The sequence below is a fragment of the Sander vitreus genome, unplaced genomic scaffold, assembly GCF_031162955.1.
Source record: "Sander vitreus isolate 19-12246 unplaced genomic scaffold, sanVit1 ctg559_0, whole genome shotgun sequence".
In the NCBI taxonomy this organism is placed as follows: domain Eukaryota; kingdom Metazoa; phylum Chordata; class Actinopteri; order Perciformes; family Percidae; genus Sander; species Sander vitreus.
In genome coordinates, this window is record NW_027595657.1 from 12501 (window position 1) to 29746 (window position 17246).

Genomic DNA, 17246 nt, shown 5'->3' on the forward strand with positions numbered 1-17246 from the left:
GATTCCTCATGACGTTAGCTTAGTGTCTGCTGAATCCTCATGACGTTAGCTTAGTGTCTGCTGATTCCTCATGACGTTAGCTTAGTGTCTGCTGATTCCTCATGACGGTAGCTCAGTGTCTGCTGATTCCTCATGACGTTAGCTTAGTGTCTGCTGATTCCTCATGACGTTAGCTTAGTGTCTGCTGAATCCTCATGACGTTAGCTCAGTGTCTGCTGATTCCTCATGACGTTAGCTCAGTGTCTGCTGAATCCTCATGACGTTAGCTCAGTGTCTGCTGAATCCTCATGACGTTAGCTTAGTGTCTGCTGATTCCTCATGACGTTAGCTTAGTGTCTGCTGATTCCTCATGACGTTAGCTTAGTGTCTGCTGATTCCTCATGACGTTAGCTTAGTGTCTGCTGATTCCTCATGACGTTAGCTCAGTGTCTGCTGATTCCTCATGTCTGTTTCCACTTTTGTCTTCATAAAAACTGTTTTCAATCTCTCCTGTCTGTCTCTCTCCCTCCCTCCCTGTCTGTCTCTCTCTGTCTTGCTGTCTCTCTCACTACCTGTCTGTCTCTCGCTCTTTCTGTCTGTCTTTCTCTCTCGGTCTTGCTGTCTCTCTTCCTACCTGTCTGTCTCTCTCTCTCTGTGTCTCCCTCTTTCTCTCCCTCCCTGTCTGTCTCTCTCTCTCTGTGTTTCTGTTTACCTGTCTATCTCTGTCCCTGGATGTCTCTTTCTCTCCAAACCTGTCTCTCTCTCTGTCTGTCTGTCAGCTGCTGCTGAAGGCTGTGTCCCGTTACGGAGAGAAGGACTGGTGGAAGATCCGGTTCGAGGTTCCTGGACGCACCGACAGCGGCTGCAGAGACAGGTGAGAGCTGATTGGACAATAGAAGAGCCCAGTCTGGATCTAAAGATGGCTGTCGTGTCTCCACTAGTGATCGGGTGGTTTTCTATTTTGGAAAAAAGTTGGATAATTTAATAAAAAGTTTGATTTTATTTTAAAATGTTGGAATAGTTTAAGAATAAAGATCCCTGGTAAGTGTTTTAAGTGTGTGTGTGTGTGTGTGTGTGTGTAGGTATTATGACTGTTTAAAGGCGGGGACAAAGAAAGGACCTTTTGACCAACAGGAGAAAGACCTGCTGAGACAGCTGGTGAAGAAACACGGAGTCGGTAAGACACACACACACACACACACACACACACACACACTTGAATTCTTTTATTTGGATCTAAAAGGCATCGCAAGAAAACATACAAGATCCAAATCCTATGAGAAGCGTTATTGACAAGGTGACAGATTTACATAGGCACATATTACTATTACTACTGATTCTCCTGATGAGTTGGGAGTAATATGCAGTCGGGGTCGTACTTTGATGGGTACCATGTTGCCAGATTATACCTGGTTGAGAAACACTGTAATCTTACTTTAATCATGAATATTAGGATGTCATCTGAGATTGAGGGGTTTGTCAGGACAGAATGAGATACAGAGTGGTCAGCTGGAGTCAGCTGAGGCCCGTCCAGTGCTGTCTGTTTTGGGTCTGTCTAAGGGGAAGAACTGAGGCTCTTGCATGTTTAATCTGTATCAGGTGGGATGTAATGTCTTTATGGAGGATCTCCAGGGTAGAAACTAGCGGATCAATGATTATATTGTCGTTTAGAGCGACTGCTGCTCCGTCGGGTCCCAGCCAGGACAGCTGGAGTCTTGTACGGTGGCAAAGATCATTTAAATCCAGCCGGTCAGAGCACGCTCCGAATCCGGCTGCTCTGCTGTCTAGCTTTCCGTTCTGCTTTAGTTTGAATCCAAGAAACTAGGGCTCGTTTGTGGAAGCAGCAGGTATGTTACGACGCTGTAGATGTAGAAACAGCGGTTGGCGTGATAGCTCTCTACCACTTGTATCGTCATTGTTGAGCATGTTGAGAAGGTGCCCTGTTCTGGAAGCCGTGTAAAGCCATTCGATGTTTGAGACCCCCGAGACCCCCGTCCCTACACGGCAGGAAATAATGTCCCGAGTTGTGCGAGTATTGAGACAGAGCCATTTCCTCACCAGCTTCACTGTTTCACTGTTCATCGCCAACAACGTGTGTTGTGGAATATGTGGTGTTGGATTTTAGCCACTGCAATCAGCCTGATGGCCTCAGTTTTCATCATTATGGGGGGGGCAGAATCAATCAGTCCAAGTCTTTGGGTGTACTCGTGACACAGTTCTGTGATCTGTTCCTCCCAATCGCCACTGACATTAAATGTCTGACCCAGATAAGGATATGTTTCGTGGTGTTCATACAGTCAGATAGGTTTCTGCATTAATGAGAAGGCGGGGGGGTTGTCAGACTTAGCTTTGTACCATCTGTTTCCTCCACTCCGTCTTTCACATGTTGTATGCTTGATGTCCAAACCTGAGCACCGTATGAACTCATCTGTGTGGAGAAGCATGTTGGAGATTACACTTTCATGTCTTGAGGAGATCTCCACATCGTCCGCGAAGCCTTGCACTGGATTTGGGGATCGCACACCTGCTGGTGCGCACTGGCACCTCCAAATCATCCAGGAGTTAATGGCCAGTGTGAAATGAATGGCGCTCCACGGGCATCCTGTTTTAATGCTGATTTGGAGTGGTATGTGATCGGTTAGGGAGCTTCCACATATGACTTGGATGTAAGAGTTGTTATAAACGTCTTTAACTACGTCCACATACAGCTGTGGTCGTCTGATTTCATCCAGTGAAGCATGACATTATGGGGCAAAGTACCAAATGAGTGATGGAAATCCAAAAAGACAGTGAAGAACTTGGCAGATGAATGTTTGAAGTCGTCTATTCCCGTTTTAAGACAGAAGACGTGTTCATTCATCCCCTGCCTGTTGATATATGCTTTCTGTTTTGATGTAAGTATTCCTGTCTCTACTAACCAGGGAAGTATTCGTGACAGCATCCATTTCATGAATACCTTATATACTGTTGGTAGTAGAGAAATGTCTCTCCAGGTAGACGGATCATCAGGAATATTCTCCTTTCTGGGGATACGATGGATCAAGGCCCCTTTCCATGATTCTGGAACTTTACCATTCTCCAGACAGATGTTCAGAATCGGACACACCGTTTCATAAGTCACACCATCAAGTCCGCTTGCTTTATTATTGGGGAGGTTATTGACCACTTTCTTCACTTCAATGGCAGTGAACAGCGATGCGCCAAGTTGGCTAAGTTGTACCAGTGTACTTGTACCGGTGTACAAGTTGATCCAGTCCATGGCGGTGCATTTAACATACCTTAAGGCCTCTCAGGCGCGCATTTGGAGATATAATATTTCTGCACAGATGGTGCGTTATTTGCGCAAACTGGTGCATTAGGATATGTACTGTTGTTAAGAATAATTTGGATCGCTTTGGATTTTCTATTCTGCCATACACACATACACACTCTCACAACACAGACACACACACACACACACACACACACACACACACACACACACACCTCAGTTAAACAGTAAAGCATTTGTGGGGAAAAAAATCTAATGTGTGTGTGTTTTGTGTTTGAGGTCGCTGGGCGAAGATTGCTGCAGAGATTCCTGATCGTTACGACGCTCAGTGTCTGAGAGAGTGGAGGAAACTGAGCAAACCTCCACCACCTCCACCCCCTCCACCTGCTCAGGTAACCTCACCTGGACACAAAGACTGTAGGACCAATGACTCCATGTTTAATTTGTATCTCTTTAAGGGCCCTAATATTCCTATAAGAATTAGAATAAAGATCTCAAACTGTCTGAAATACAGACATGGGACTGAGGCCACATCGCCACCGCTACATTTCCTCCTCTCATTCCCCCTGCTCTGGTGTTCCCCCTCTCATTCCTCCTGCTCTGGTGTTCCCCCTCTCATTCCCCCTGCTCTGGTGTTCCCCCTCTCATTCCTCCTGCTCTGGTGTTCCCCCTCTCATTCCTCCTGCTCTGGTGTTTCCCCCTCTCATTCCCCCTGCTCTGGTGTTCCCCTCTCATTCCTCCTGCTCTGGTGTTTCCCCCTCTCATTCCCCCTGCTCTGGTGTTTCCCCCTCTCATTCCCCCTGCTCTGGTGTTCCCCCCTCTCATTCCCCCTGCTCTGGTGTTCCCCCCTCTCATTCCCCCTGCTCTGGTGTTCCCCCTCTCATTCCTCCTGCTCTGGTGTTTCCCCCTCTCATTCCCCCTGCTCTGGTGTTTCCCCCTCTCATTCCCCCTGCTCCTAATGTTAACATGGTAACTACCAGCAGTGGGCAGAGAGATTAGTTCTTCTACTGGAGATAAAACCACTTGGTTCTCTCTCTCTCTCTCTCTGTCTCTCTCGCTCTCTCTGTCTCTCTCGCTCTCTCTCTCTCTCTCTCTCTCTCTGTCTCTCTCTCTCTGTCTCTCTCTCTCTGTCTCTCTCTCTGTCTCTCTCTGTCTCTCTCTCTCTATCGCTCTCTCCCTTTCTCTCTCTCTCTCTCTCTGTCTGTCTCTGTCTCTCTCTCCCTCTCTCTCTCTGTCTGTCTGTCTCTCTCTGTCTCTCTCTCTCTCTCCCTCTGTCTGTCTGTGTCTCTCTCTCTCTCTCTCTCTCTCTCTCCGTCTGTCTGTCTCTCTCTCTCTCTCTCTCTCTCTCTCTCTCTCTCTCTCTCTATGTCTCAACAGAAAGTTAAAAGAGCTCCAAAGAATCGCGGAGGAAAAAGGAGGAGGAAGGCGGGGCCGGCCAGGAAGAGAATCCGGAAACGCCTGATGAAACTACAGAAGGAGGAGATGAGCGAGGAGGAGAGCAGCGAGGACGAGGCCATGGTGATCGAGTACATGGACAGTGATGAAGAGGAGAAGAAGAAAAAGGAGGAGGAAGTGCAGATCAGAGAGGAGGAGGAGGAGGAGGAAGAGTACATCTTCCCGCCCATGGAGGAGTGGATTCCAGTCGAAGAAGCACAAAGTAACAGCTCCCTGAGCTTTCGACCGGCAGAGTTACCTTCCTCTGCCGTTGCCGACAATCCCGTACGTGTGCGCTCGACCATCGTGGGCCAATACGGACGCTCCGTGATCATCGGGCCGCGTCCCAGACAGCTGCAGTGGGAGGGTCACCATGGCAACAGCACCATGATGATGTTGACGCAGAGCCAGCTCCAAACACACCTGCAACGGCAGGCGAAAAACTCCGACAGCCAGCACGCCAGCCCCCGAGGGAAGATCCAGATCGACAAAAATAACCCGCTGGGTCGAGTGATGGACAAAAGTCTGGGCTACAAGCTGCAGGCTGCGGTGACGCCGTGGATCGGACACCTGCTGATCCCAGCGGAGGCGAAGAAGAAACGCAAAGTGACGGCGGCCGACGCCCTGAGGGAGCAGAGGGAGAAGCGCGAGCCTCTCTCTACTCCGTTCTTCCTGCTCCTTCTGCAGAGCGAGAACGTGGACGCCTTGGGCTGCAAGGAGATGATAGAGCAGCGCAGGAAGAAGGTGGTGACCATGGGGCCGCGGCCGCCGTTAGCGTCCACTGGCGGGACGAAGACTGTTGCAGAAATACTGTATGAGAGGAAAACCATGAAGGTGGAGCAGCAGGAGCTGGACCTGCAGGTTAGGGGTTTTGCTGGTTTTATGCTGGTTCATGTTTCCTCACCCTGTGTGTGTGTGTGTGTGTGTGTGTGTGTGTGTGTGTGTGTGTGTGTGTGTGTGTGTGTGTATTTTTGTGAGTGTGTGTCTCTGTGTATGTATTTCTGTGTGTGTGTGTGTGTGTGTGTGTGTGTGTGTGTGTGTGTGTGTATTTTTGTGAGTGTGTGTCTCTGTGTATGTATTTCTGTGAGTGTGTGTGTGTGTGTGTGTGTGTGTGTGGGGGGGTATTATGACATGATAAAAGCGGGGACAAAGAAAGGACCATTTGACCAACAGGAGAAAGACCTGCTGAGACTGTGTGGGTGTGTGACATTGTCTGTTTTTATAATGTTGAAGCACTTTGTGTTGCATGACTATTGTATGAAAATTGCTATACTAATAAAGTTTAATTTGATTGATTGCAGCACAAACTGATCCTGAATCAGCTGCAGGCACTCCAGCAGCAACAACAGAGAGCTAAACAGAAACAACTGCTGGTCCAACAGCATGCACGACAGCAGCAACTCATGCTGCGACAGCAACATGCGCTCCCCTCTCAGAACCACTCCGGCTTTCTTCTTCAGATGCCTCAGCAGATGAATCCTGGGATGTTGTTTCGTCAACCTGTCTTCATTCCTGTCACGCAACCTTGCGCTCCCCCCATCCAGTTCATGTCTCCCTCTGCCCTGAACACAGCTGCACGCAGACCTCCACCTGTGACGGTCGTCACATCTCCCTATCCTGCACATCCTGCGTCTCACCGACTGGGTGTCCCTTCTTCTGTCTCTGTGGTCCGAATGCACCTGAATGCCACATCCACTTCCCCTGTCGCTTTCCGCCAACAAGCTGTACCTTTGACTCAAAACCCTGTCTCTGCTTTGGCCCCTTACCTTGCCCAGCAGCACGTTTCTATTGCTTCTGCACAGCCCGGTCAGCACGTTGCTCCCTCCGAATCCACTGCCTCCGTCACCTGCCCCAGTCCGTCTAGCTCCATCTCTAGTTCATCCAAACGGGGGAGGAAAAAGGTGGCAGAGAATCAAGTGGCTGTTAGCAGCAGCCAGAGTGGGGAGGATATGAGCGGGGCAAGCGACGGTGTGGATGGGGCAAAGGACAGTGCGACTAAAGATGGAAGGAGGATTCGGAAGCCGAGCCAGAAGGCCAAAGCTCTACAAGAAGCCATCGTAGCCAGGGTAACTGCCTTTGTTTTTTTAAATTCTTGTCATGAGATGATTCAATGGTAAGTAGTCCAACAGTTTAATCACATTAAATGCAGGCATATAAAGCCCAGTCCAGACCAAAGATTCAGGACGAGATGAGTGTAAACTTTCAAGCTGCCAGTTTACACCAACAAGACGAGATGGTATATCATCTGCATCGAAACCACTTTCTGTACTTCTGTTCTAACTTCAGGCTTTTTTTGTAGCTGGATATCATTTGTAGCTTCTTAAAATATGAATCAGTATAGTGATAGGGTTTTTAGTAGTGATGAAAGTTGGTATTGTAATATCCCTAATTAATTAACTATTAATATGATGTAATCCGTCTGACTTGACTGACTGACTGACTTTGGTTCCTTTCAGGCTGAAGCCAACAAGAAAGCTGCTTCATCTCCGCGAAAGAAAGCTCAGATCCAGAACACAAACTCTCCTCCGACAGACATTCTCGTTCCCTCCCAAACAGACATACCTATTCCTTCCCAAACAGACATACCTTTTCCCTCCCAAACAGACTTACCTGTTTCCTCCCAAACAGTCCAAACAGTTGTCCCCGTTCCTTCCCAAACAGTTGTCCCCGTTCCTTCCCAAACAGTCGTCCCCGTTCCTTCCCAAACAGTCGTCCCCGTTCCTTCCCAAACAGTCATACCTGTGAACTCGTCCCGGTTGCCCCTGAATGCCACAGCAGCCTGCTCTGATAGGAGTGTGTCCTCAACCCATTACCTCAGTTTAGCACCGCCTGCTTCCTCCACATTAAGCCTACTTCCTTCTTCCCCTAAAGATCATGACTACACCTTTATTAATCTAGGCCCTACCCCGAGTCAACGTGGCTCAAAGTCAATTCAACCGAGCACTGACTCTGGCTCCAGCAAGCCTCCCCAGAGGGTGGAGGAGCAGCCGTGCGTGACAAGCAGTCAACATGACCAATGTGAGAGCGAGACAGCTGCAGGTGGGAACCAGAAAGGAAAGAGAACCCGGAAACCGACTCAGAGGGTCAAAGATCTTCAGGAAGCCACTCAGGCGAGGGTAAGAAGGGTGTTTCTGTCCCAGCCAGGTGTTTTTAACACGTGATGTAATGAATGTAAACAGTGAACAATAGGGTTGGGTAACGAAACCCTGTGTCAGTGTGTTGTTAATAATAATAACTTGGACTTATATAGCGCCTTTCATGGTACCCAAGGTTGCTTAACAAATAGGGGGGGAGGGGGGATTAGGGGTCAGAGGACTTAGTGAAAAGAAATGTTTTGAGGTGCTTTTTGAACATGGGCAGGGATGGGGCAGAGCGGGCGTGGAGTGGTAGACTGTTCCAGAGTGTGGGAGCATTGGCAGAGAAAGCCCTGTCCCCAAAAGTCTGCAACCTGGTGCGCGGGGTGTCCAGCAAGGGAACGTGACTGAGTGTAGGGGTGGAGGAGATCTGGGAGGTAGAGGGAACGTGACTGAGTGGAGGGGTGGAGGAGATCTGAAAGGTACAGGGAACGTGACTGAGTGGAGGGGTGGAGGAGATCTGGGAGGTACAGGGGACGTGACTGAGGGGTGGAGGAGACCTGTGAGGTATTGTGGTGAGAGTCCATGGAGAGATTTGTAGGTGAGCAGGAGGATCTGGTAGGTGATGCGTGACTTGACTGGCAACCAATGGAGTTGTTGGAGGATGGGAGTGATATGCTGCCAGGGCGTCATGTGGCAGCAGAGTTCTGGACATACTGGAGTCTGCTAAGGACCTTGGTGGGCAGTCCAGACAGGACACTATTGCTGTAGTCCAGACGGGAGGTGATGAAGGCATGGATGAGTGTCTCCGTTACTGAATGTGTGAGTGAAGGCCGGAGTCATGCGATGTTTCTGAGGTGGTAGAAGGCGGACTTTTGATGTTTTTGATGTGGGACTGGAAGGAGAGAGTGGAGTCCAGAGTGACGCCCAGATTGCGCACCTCAGGAGATGGGTAAATGTGTTGTCATTTGGTTCCTGAACGGCATCAACCGAACGTCAAGCAGCCCGGTCTCATGGCAGTTCGTGTAAATGTCAGGTGGCTGGGTCAAACAACACAGGACTTTCACCCGGACGAGCGGGGATCGCGTCCCGCGTGTGGCGTTTTGTTTCCCGTAGTCTTCCTAATCACAACCGTCCCGTTATTGTCGCGCTTCCCCAGCGGCCGTCTCCTGGCGTGTGAGGCATCCTTTTCCCGTAGTCGCGTCCCCAGCGGCCGCTTCCCGGCATATGGGGCGTCCTTTTCAGCCGTCTCCTGGCGTGTGTATTTCGTGCTGGCCACCACTTAAAAAACGAGAAACAGTCCCCGTGAACACGTATCAATAGATTAAAAATAATGTGACATTTACACGAACTGCCGTGAGACTGGGTTGTGTCAAGACTTATTTTGTTACCTCATTATTATAATGTAAAACAGATGCTGGCAGCTAACATAGCCTGAGTCTGACTCCACCCATTTTTTTTTGTTTCCAGGTTGAAGCCAAGAAGAAGAAAGCTTCCACGCCTCCTCAGGAGAAGCGCCCTCAGGAGAAGCGCCCTCGTAAGTCTCGCGCTAAAAAGAAAGTTATTGTGAAGAACGAGCCGGTGATTCAACCCCGCGGCTTCCATTTACTTCCCAGTCAGTCGATGTGGGTCATGACTCCCGGTGGTCTGGTCCAGCTGACAGAAGGCCCTCAGCCAGGCCCTCAGCCAGGCCTGCAGCTGGCGTTGCTACCAAACGCTCGCCTCCAAGCTCCACGCGGGAATGGTTTGAATCATCCGGTCACGCCCGCTCTGCAATTCACTGCTGGCAGCCCGCAATTTACCGCACCCCAACCCACCACTCCTGTATCTGTCCCCGTAAACCACCTCTTTATGAATCAGCCACACCTTCTTCCTGCCCGGCCCACCTCTGCCTTCAGGCCCCACCCCCCAGCCTTCATCCTGCAACCAGTCTCAAACCCCCGCTTCCCCCCGCCTCCCTCTAAACTCTTCCTGCCGTATAAAGGCACAGTGACAGCGGACCCGACAGCACCCCCTCCCCTCAGGCGGGAGGCACTGAAGTTCGATCCCTCCCTGATGTTCCTTGAGTCCCAGGACGCCGTGAAGGATTGGCTGAGCGGTCAGGGGGGCGTGGTGGTACCTGGATTGAGCGTGGCTCTTCCCTACCTGCCGCCCTTCGTCAGCAGTCTGAGCACACTCAGTGCGCTGCTTAGGGCCAAGAAGTCTCTGACCAAATCATTCCTGAAGCTGCTGAGTCAGCGCTCCCAACCCCGACGCCCAAACAGACCTGGCAGCTGCACCGAGAGGACATCCAATCCGTCTTCAGACCTGCCGGACTCCACCTCTGACCTCCAACCAGCCGAGGACACTCCAGGTAACGCACCCCACAGCTACGGCTACGACTGCAATTAACCATTATTTTCACGGTGGGTTAATGTGTGGATTCTCTTCTTTTTCATATCAAAAGTATGTTATAAAAGAAAAAAATCTAAACAAAAGAAAAACACAAAGATTAAAACACAAACCGACAAATCAATCAGCTTTTACCAAAGAACCAAAAAAAGTATTCGTAGTAGTTTGAGAAGGAGCAGGCGGACACAATATATTATAATAGATATAACTGAGAGTAACTGTAACTGAGGGGGGGGGGTCTGGGGAAGCTTCATTCACAGCCCATTTCCAAAGGGGCGTCACCAACAGACGCCGTTCAAATGCCTCTCGCCTCAACGGTCGTGATTGGTGTAGAGCCCGCCTCAACAGTTGTGATTGGTGTAGAGCCCGCCTCAACAGTTGTGATTGGTGTAGAGCCCGCCTCAACAGTTGTGATTGGTGCCTCGATTTGGAAACATTGTAAATGGGCTTGAATGGAAGTCCGTCAGGGTTTACCCAGGCTAGAAAAGTACTCTTTCAAAGGAACATTTAGAACAGATAAAAATCATGATTATATATTTTAATCCATTTAGGACATTGGTTTTAAACACCCTTAAGGATGTAATGACAACAGTAACAAGAATTTATTTTGTCCACCTGCAGCGGCGTCGGTTAGCTCCGCCCCCCCACAGGAGGACGAGGAGGCAGCCGAGATCGTGGCGGTGGCGCGGCGGCTGGTCGCCGAGCGGTTCTCCAGTAACCCCGCCTACCAGCTGCTGAAGGCCCGCTTCCTGTCCTGCTTCACTGTTCCCGCCCTCCTGGCCGCCGTGCAGCCAATCGGAGAGAAGACTGCAGGCGAGGAGGAGGAGGAAGAGGAGGACGAGGTGGACGTGAAGACGCTCAAAGAGAGAGGAAGACGGAGGAGAGCAGAGGCGAGTCCAGCAGTTTATTTAACAACATCAACCCTAAATTACTTCAACTAAAACTCAAATGATTTATTATTTTGTTTCGCTTTTTTAACCCGCAGACCTAGTTTCAATTTATATTTTCTTGAAAGTTTTTATTTAGTTTCAGTTTACTCTAAATATTTGTCACTTCTTATTTTCATGGTAGTTTACTCTAACAACCCTGAATCAGACTCTTCTGGTGTTCAGCACGGGTCAACCTTAAAGGTGCTGTAGGTAGGATTGGAAAGATCCAGGACTTAGCCAAAATTTCAACATCATCTCAGTCCCTCCCCCCTTTCCGATAAAGCTCAAAACGGTCTCCTAAGCCCCTTCCCCCACCACCCCTGGCCCTGATTGGTGCATCTGAACATGGAGTGGTGGATGTTTGTAAATCTCTCTCCAGGCTGTAGGTGGAGCCAGAGGAGCTGGATTTATTTTAATGATAATATTTTATTTTATTTTCATGTAGTTCTACTGGAACATAGGGTCAGTTACCTATTTACTTAGAACATTATGTTATTTATTTAGAATGTTTTACACTGACAGAAATTAAACAAAATAAAAATAAAACTCCTCCCAAACCCGTCCCTACAACCTATTACATTGAAAAATGATTAATTTCTTACTCACTGTAACTTTTATTCTTCCATCCATCTTCGTCCGCTTATCCGGTATCGGGTCGCGGGGGTAGCAGCTCCAGCAGGGGACCCCAAACTTCCCTTTCCCGGGCCACATTAACCAGCTCCGACTGGGGGATCCTGAGGCGTTCCCAGGCCAGGTTGGAAATATATTCCCTCCACCTAGTCCTTGGTCTCCCCCGAGGCCTCCTCCCAGCTGGATGTCCCTCCACCTAGTCCTGGGTCTTCCCTGAGGCCTCCTCCCAGCTGGACGTCCCTCCACCTAGTCCTGGGTCTTCCCCGAGGCCTCCTCCCAGCTGGACGTGCCTGGAACACCTCCCTAGGGAGGTGCCCAGGGGGCATCCTTACCAGATGCCCGAACCACCTCAACTGGCTCCTTTCGACGCGAAGGAGCAGCGGCTCTACTCCGAGCTCCTCACGGATAACTGAGCTTCTCACCCTATCTCTAAGGGAGACGCCAGCTACCCTCCTGAGGAAACCCATTTTGGCCGCTTGTACCCTGGATCTTGTTCTTTCGGTCATGACCCAGCCTTCATGACCATAGGTGAGGGTAGGAACAAAAACTGACCGGTAGATTGAGAGCTTTGCCTTCTGGCTCGGCTCTCTTTCGTCACAACGTTGCGATAAATTGAATGTAATACCGCACCCGCTGCGCCGATTCTCCGACCAATCTCCCGCTCCATTGTCCCCTCACTCGCGAACAAGACCCCAAGGTACTTGAACTCCTTCACTTGGGGTAAGGACTCATTCCCTACCTGGAGAAGGCACTCCATCGGTTTCCTTCTGAGAACCATGGCCTCCGATTTAGAGGTGCTGATCCTCATCCCAGCCGCTTCACACTCGGCTGCGAACCGATCCAGTGAGTGCTGAAGGTCACAGGCCGATGATGCCATCAGGACCACATCATCTGCAAAAAGCAGCGATGAGGTCCCCAGCCCACCGAACTGCAACCCCTCTCCACCCCGACTACGCCTTCATATCCTGTCCATAAATACTACAAACAGGATTGGTGACAAAGCGCAGCCCTGGCGGAGGCCAACTCTCACCTGAAACGAGTCTGACTTACTGCCGAGAACCCGGACACAGCTCTCGCTTTGGTCATACAGAGATTGGATGGCCCTGAGAAGGGACCCCCTCACCCCGTACTCCCGCAGCACCTCCCACAGTATCTCCCGGGGCACCCGGTCATACGCCTTCTCCAGATCCACAAAACACATGTGGACCGGTTGGGCATACTCCCAGGCTCCCTCCAGGATCCTTGCGAGAGTAAACATCTGGTCCGTTGTTCCACGACCAGGACGGAATCCGCATTGTTCCTCTTCAACCTGAGGTTCGACTATCGACCGAACCCTCCTTTCCAGCACCTTGGAGTAGACTTTACCGGGGAGGCTGAGAAGTGTGATACCCCTGTAATTGGCACACACCCTCTGGATCCCCTTTTTAAAAAGGCGAATCACCACCCCGGTCTGCCACTCCTTAGGCACCGTCCCAGACTTCCACGCAATGTTGAAGAGGCGTGTCAACCAAGACAACCCCTCCACACCCAGAGCTTTAAGCATTTCTGGACCAATCTAATCAATCCCTGGGGCTTTGCCACTGTGGAGTTGTTTAACTACCTCAGCAACTTTCACCAGGGAAATTGACGACAATCCCCCCTCATCCTCCAGCTCTGCCTCTACCATAGACGGCGTATTAGTCGGATTTAGGAGTTCCTCAAAGTGCTCCTTCCACCGCCCTATTACCTCCTCAGTTGAGGTCAACAGCGTCCCATCCTTACTGTACACAGCTTGGATGGTTCCTCGCTTCCCCCTCCTGAGGTGGCGAACAGTTTTCCAGAAGCACCTTGGCGCCGACCGAAAGTCCTTCTTCATGTCTTCTCCGAACTTCTCCCACACCCGCTGCTTTGCCTCTTTCACGGCAGAGGCTGCAGCCCTTCGGTACCTTGCAACTGCCTCCGGAGTCCTCTGGGATAACATATCCCGGAAAGACTCCTTCTTCAGTCGGACGGCTTCCCTGACCACCGGTGTCCACCACGGTGTTCGTGAGTTACCGCCCCTTGAGGCACCTAAGACCCTAAGACCACAGCTCCTCACCGCAGCTTCAGCAATGGAAACTTCGAACATTGTCCACTCGGGTTCAATGCCCCCAGCCTCCACAGGGATGCACGAAAAGCACCGCCGGAGGTGTGAGTTGAAAGTCTGTCGGACAGGGGCCTCCTCCAGACGTTCCCAATTGACCCGCACTACCCGTTTGGGCTTACCAGGTCTGTCCAGAGTCTTCCCCCACCCCCTGACCCAACTCACCATCAGATGGTGATCGGTTGACAGCTCCGCCCCTCTCTTCATCCGAGTGTCCAAAACATACAGCCTCAGATCAGATGAAACGATTATAAAATCGATCATTGACCTTTGGCCTAGGGTGCTCTGGTACCAAGTACACTTATGAGCATCCCTATGTTCGAACATGGTGTTCGTTATAGACAATCCATGACTAGCACAGAAGTCCAACAACAAACAACCACTCTGGTTTAGATCAGGGAGGCCGTTCCTCCCAATCACGCCTCTCCATGTGTCTCCATCATTACCCACGTGCGCGTTGAAGTCCCCCAGCAGAACTATGGAGTCCCCGACTGGAGCCCCATGCAGGACTCCACTCAAGGTCTCCAAGAAGGCCGAATACTCTGAACTCTTGTTTGGTGCATATGCACAAACAGTCAGAGTTTTCCCCCCCACAACCCGTAGGCGTAGGGAGGCGACCCTCTCATCCACCGGGTTAAACTCCAATGTAGCGGCGCTCAGCCGGGGGCTTGTGAGTATCCCCACACCCGCCCGGCGCCTCACACCCTGGGCAACTCTGGAGAAGAAAAGAGTCCAACCTTCTAGAGATGGATGCCACGTAGCTTTTTCGGGCTGTGCCCGACCGGGCTCCGTGGCAAACCCAGCCACCAGACGCTCGCTGACGAGCCCTCCATCTGGGCCTGGCTCCAGATGGGGGCCCCGGGCTTCCTCCGGGCAGGGTCACTCCATCTCTTCCTCGGTCACTCATAGGGTTTTTGAATGTGTATATTGTTCTTTTTTTAGCCTGTTTTATTTTCATGACTGTTTTTAATTTCTCTTTAATGTTTCATGTAAAGCACGTTGAATTGCCTTGTTGTTGAAAGCTGCTGTAGAAAAAAAGTTGCGTTGCCTTACAACCTCAGCCTGTCAGTCAGTCCCCAGGGCACAGAAACCACCGTTGTGCCTGCTTGTCTCAGAGGAAGTGTAACGTCAACAGCACCGCGACTGCTTTCGCCTCGCCATTAATCATAATCATGCTTCCATAATCCTATCACAGTGAAAGGTGTCTGCGTGACGTTTTGTAACCACACTTGAAACCATTTCATCGGCATCGCCGTGACTCACTGTGACTTCAACAAAACTGCAGAGCTGACGTAGTTAGTTCGCGCCGTCCGCACCTCTGCGCGTGCAGAGAGGACAGATAAGCTTGCGTTTACTTTCAGGTACCGAAATTTGGCACCGTTTGATTTTACATGAACCAATACTCGGTAGTACCGACGTGATTCAGTCGGTACCGGTAAAAGTACCGGGTTCGGTACCCAACCCTAGACGAGACTGTGAGTATCCTAATAAAAAAGGAAAACAGAACTAACAAACAGGTAGAAAACCATATGAACTTATTAATGAATTAATTAATTAATGAACTTAACAGGGGCTGATCTACTGGACTTAATGATCTGGGTTCCTCCTAACTTCCTGCGTCTGAAACAGACGTTCCAGGCAGCAGAAGCATCGCTGCACCGGACGCTAGTTAACACTAACGTTACAGCTGACAGCAGCTAACGTTAGCCTAGCGTTACACCTGGCAGCAGCTAACGTTAGCCTGGCATCGGTAGTCCAAACACGGTTAAATGCTGACGTGTGTCTAACAGTCTGCAGCTAAAGAAACAGAGGAGACCTTACGTTACATTTGAAATAAATCATTTTAATTTGACCATATGGCCGTAGCAATAACATGTCGGACGGTTTTAAAAGTATGGCTTTAGCACTGGTAACAATACCCAGCCCTCATCATATTAACACAGTGTCAACAGTATCGTGAAATAAAAAAGGGAAATTTGAGATAAAAATGTATTTAAGAACATGAATAACTTCCTTAGTTTGAATCATTTCTGAAGTAGTTTCGGTCTTTGTTGGTTTGCGTGTATGTATTTGACATTATTTCTTATTTAATCTGCAGAGATCTTTGCTGCTGTGTGACGGGTCGGGAGCTTCAGCCAATCACTTCTCAGGAATCAACAACAGCACGCCGGACCAGACGGTCTCTGTCCAATGAGAGCTCAGATCTACACCTCGTTAAACATGTTGGAAGAGTTCAAACAGACAGTTGGTCTGAAAGAAATGTTTTCAGTTCTGTTTTGGTCACAGATCTCAAATCTGAGAGTAAGGCTGCATCTCCACTGCTACTTTCTCCCTCTCATTCCTCCTGCTCTGGTGTTCCCCCCTCTCATTCCTCCTGCTCTGGTGTTTCCCCCTCTCATTCCCCCTGCTCTGGTGTTCCCCCTCTCATTCCCCCTGCTCTGGCGTTTCCCCCTCTCATTCCTCCTGCTCTGGCGTTTTCCCCCTCTCATTCCCCCTGCTCTGGTCTTCCCCCTCTCATTCCCCCTGCTCTGGTGTTCCCCCCTCTCATTCACCCTGCTCTGGTGTTCCCCCTCTCATTCCCCCTGCTCTGGTGTTCCCCCTCTCATTCCCCCTGCTCTGGTGTTTCCCCCTCTCATTCCTCCTGCTCTGGTGTTTCCCCTCTGGGCGTGTTAGTTTAAACAGAGATTAGTTCTTCTACTGGAGATAAAAACACTTGCACAGATCACATTTTTTGCTCAAAACACTTAAAAACCAAAATGTAACACTGGAGATGTAGTCTCAGATGTTCTGATGGCCGAGATCCTAAATCAGCCGCTTGTTCTCAAATGTCTGAGTGTCCTTAAATGCACCAACAAGAGCAAAGGAAACCAGTAAAATAGATTGCGTAACAATTAGTAAATGAAGTTTGAAGGAAGTTTGTGCAGGAAGGACTGATGGGCAGCGATGTGAAGCAGAATGTTTGGAGCTCTGTGGTGCGTTAAGAAACCTGTGAAAACGTCACTTTATTAAATGTGTTGTTATCTTTGGTTGTGTCGTTTTGATTCAGCTTCTGTAAAGAAAATGTTCTGTAATTATTATAATAATTATGAGCAGATTATTTTGTAATAAAGAGAGTTTATGTGAAACTAGAATATTTGCTGTTTTATGAAGACGATATACTCACAAGTTCTCTCACACTACACCGCTCCTCCGCTCTCTTCACTGGTTACCAGGTGCTGTCCGCATCTGCTTCAAGACACTGTCATACAGTACACTAGCCTCTCATACAGTACACTAGCCTCTCATACAGTACACTAGTCCTCTCATACAGTACACTAGTCCTCTCATACAGTACACTAGTCCTCTCATACAGAACACTAGTCCTCTCATACAGTACACTAGTCCTCTCATACAGTACACTAGTCCTCTCATACAGG

The 17246-nt window shown here is 49.7% G+C and overlaps 1 protein-coding gene across 1 annotated transcript in view; it reads left to right on the plus strand.

Annotated features, from left to right (window-relative positions):
• The window catches only part of snapc4 (small nuclear RNA activating complex, polypeptide 4), a 27699-nt gene extending 10738 nt beyond the window's left edge, over positions 1–16961 (plus strand). The window contains exons 15-23 of the mRNA XM_078245517.1: positions 759–853; positions 1062–1156; positions 3530–3642; positions 4628–5545; positions 5986–6750; positions 7141–7800; positions 9229–10111; positions 10771–11039; positions 15929–16961. Of these exons, the coding sequence (XP_078101643.1) occupies positions 759–853; positions 1062–1156; positions 3530–3642; positions 4628–5545; positions 5986–6750; positions 7141–7800; positions 9229–10111; positions 10771–11039; positions 15929–16024 (3894 nt within the window). The 3' untranslated portion in view covers positions 16025–16961. The remainder of the gene's footprint in view (positions 1–758; positions 854–1061; positions 1157–3529; positions 3643–4627; positions 5546–5985; positions 6751–7140; positions 7801–9228; positions 10112–10770; positions 11040–15928) is intronic.
• The last annotated feature ends 285 nt before the right edge of the window (positions 16962–17246 follow it).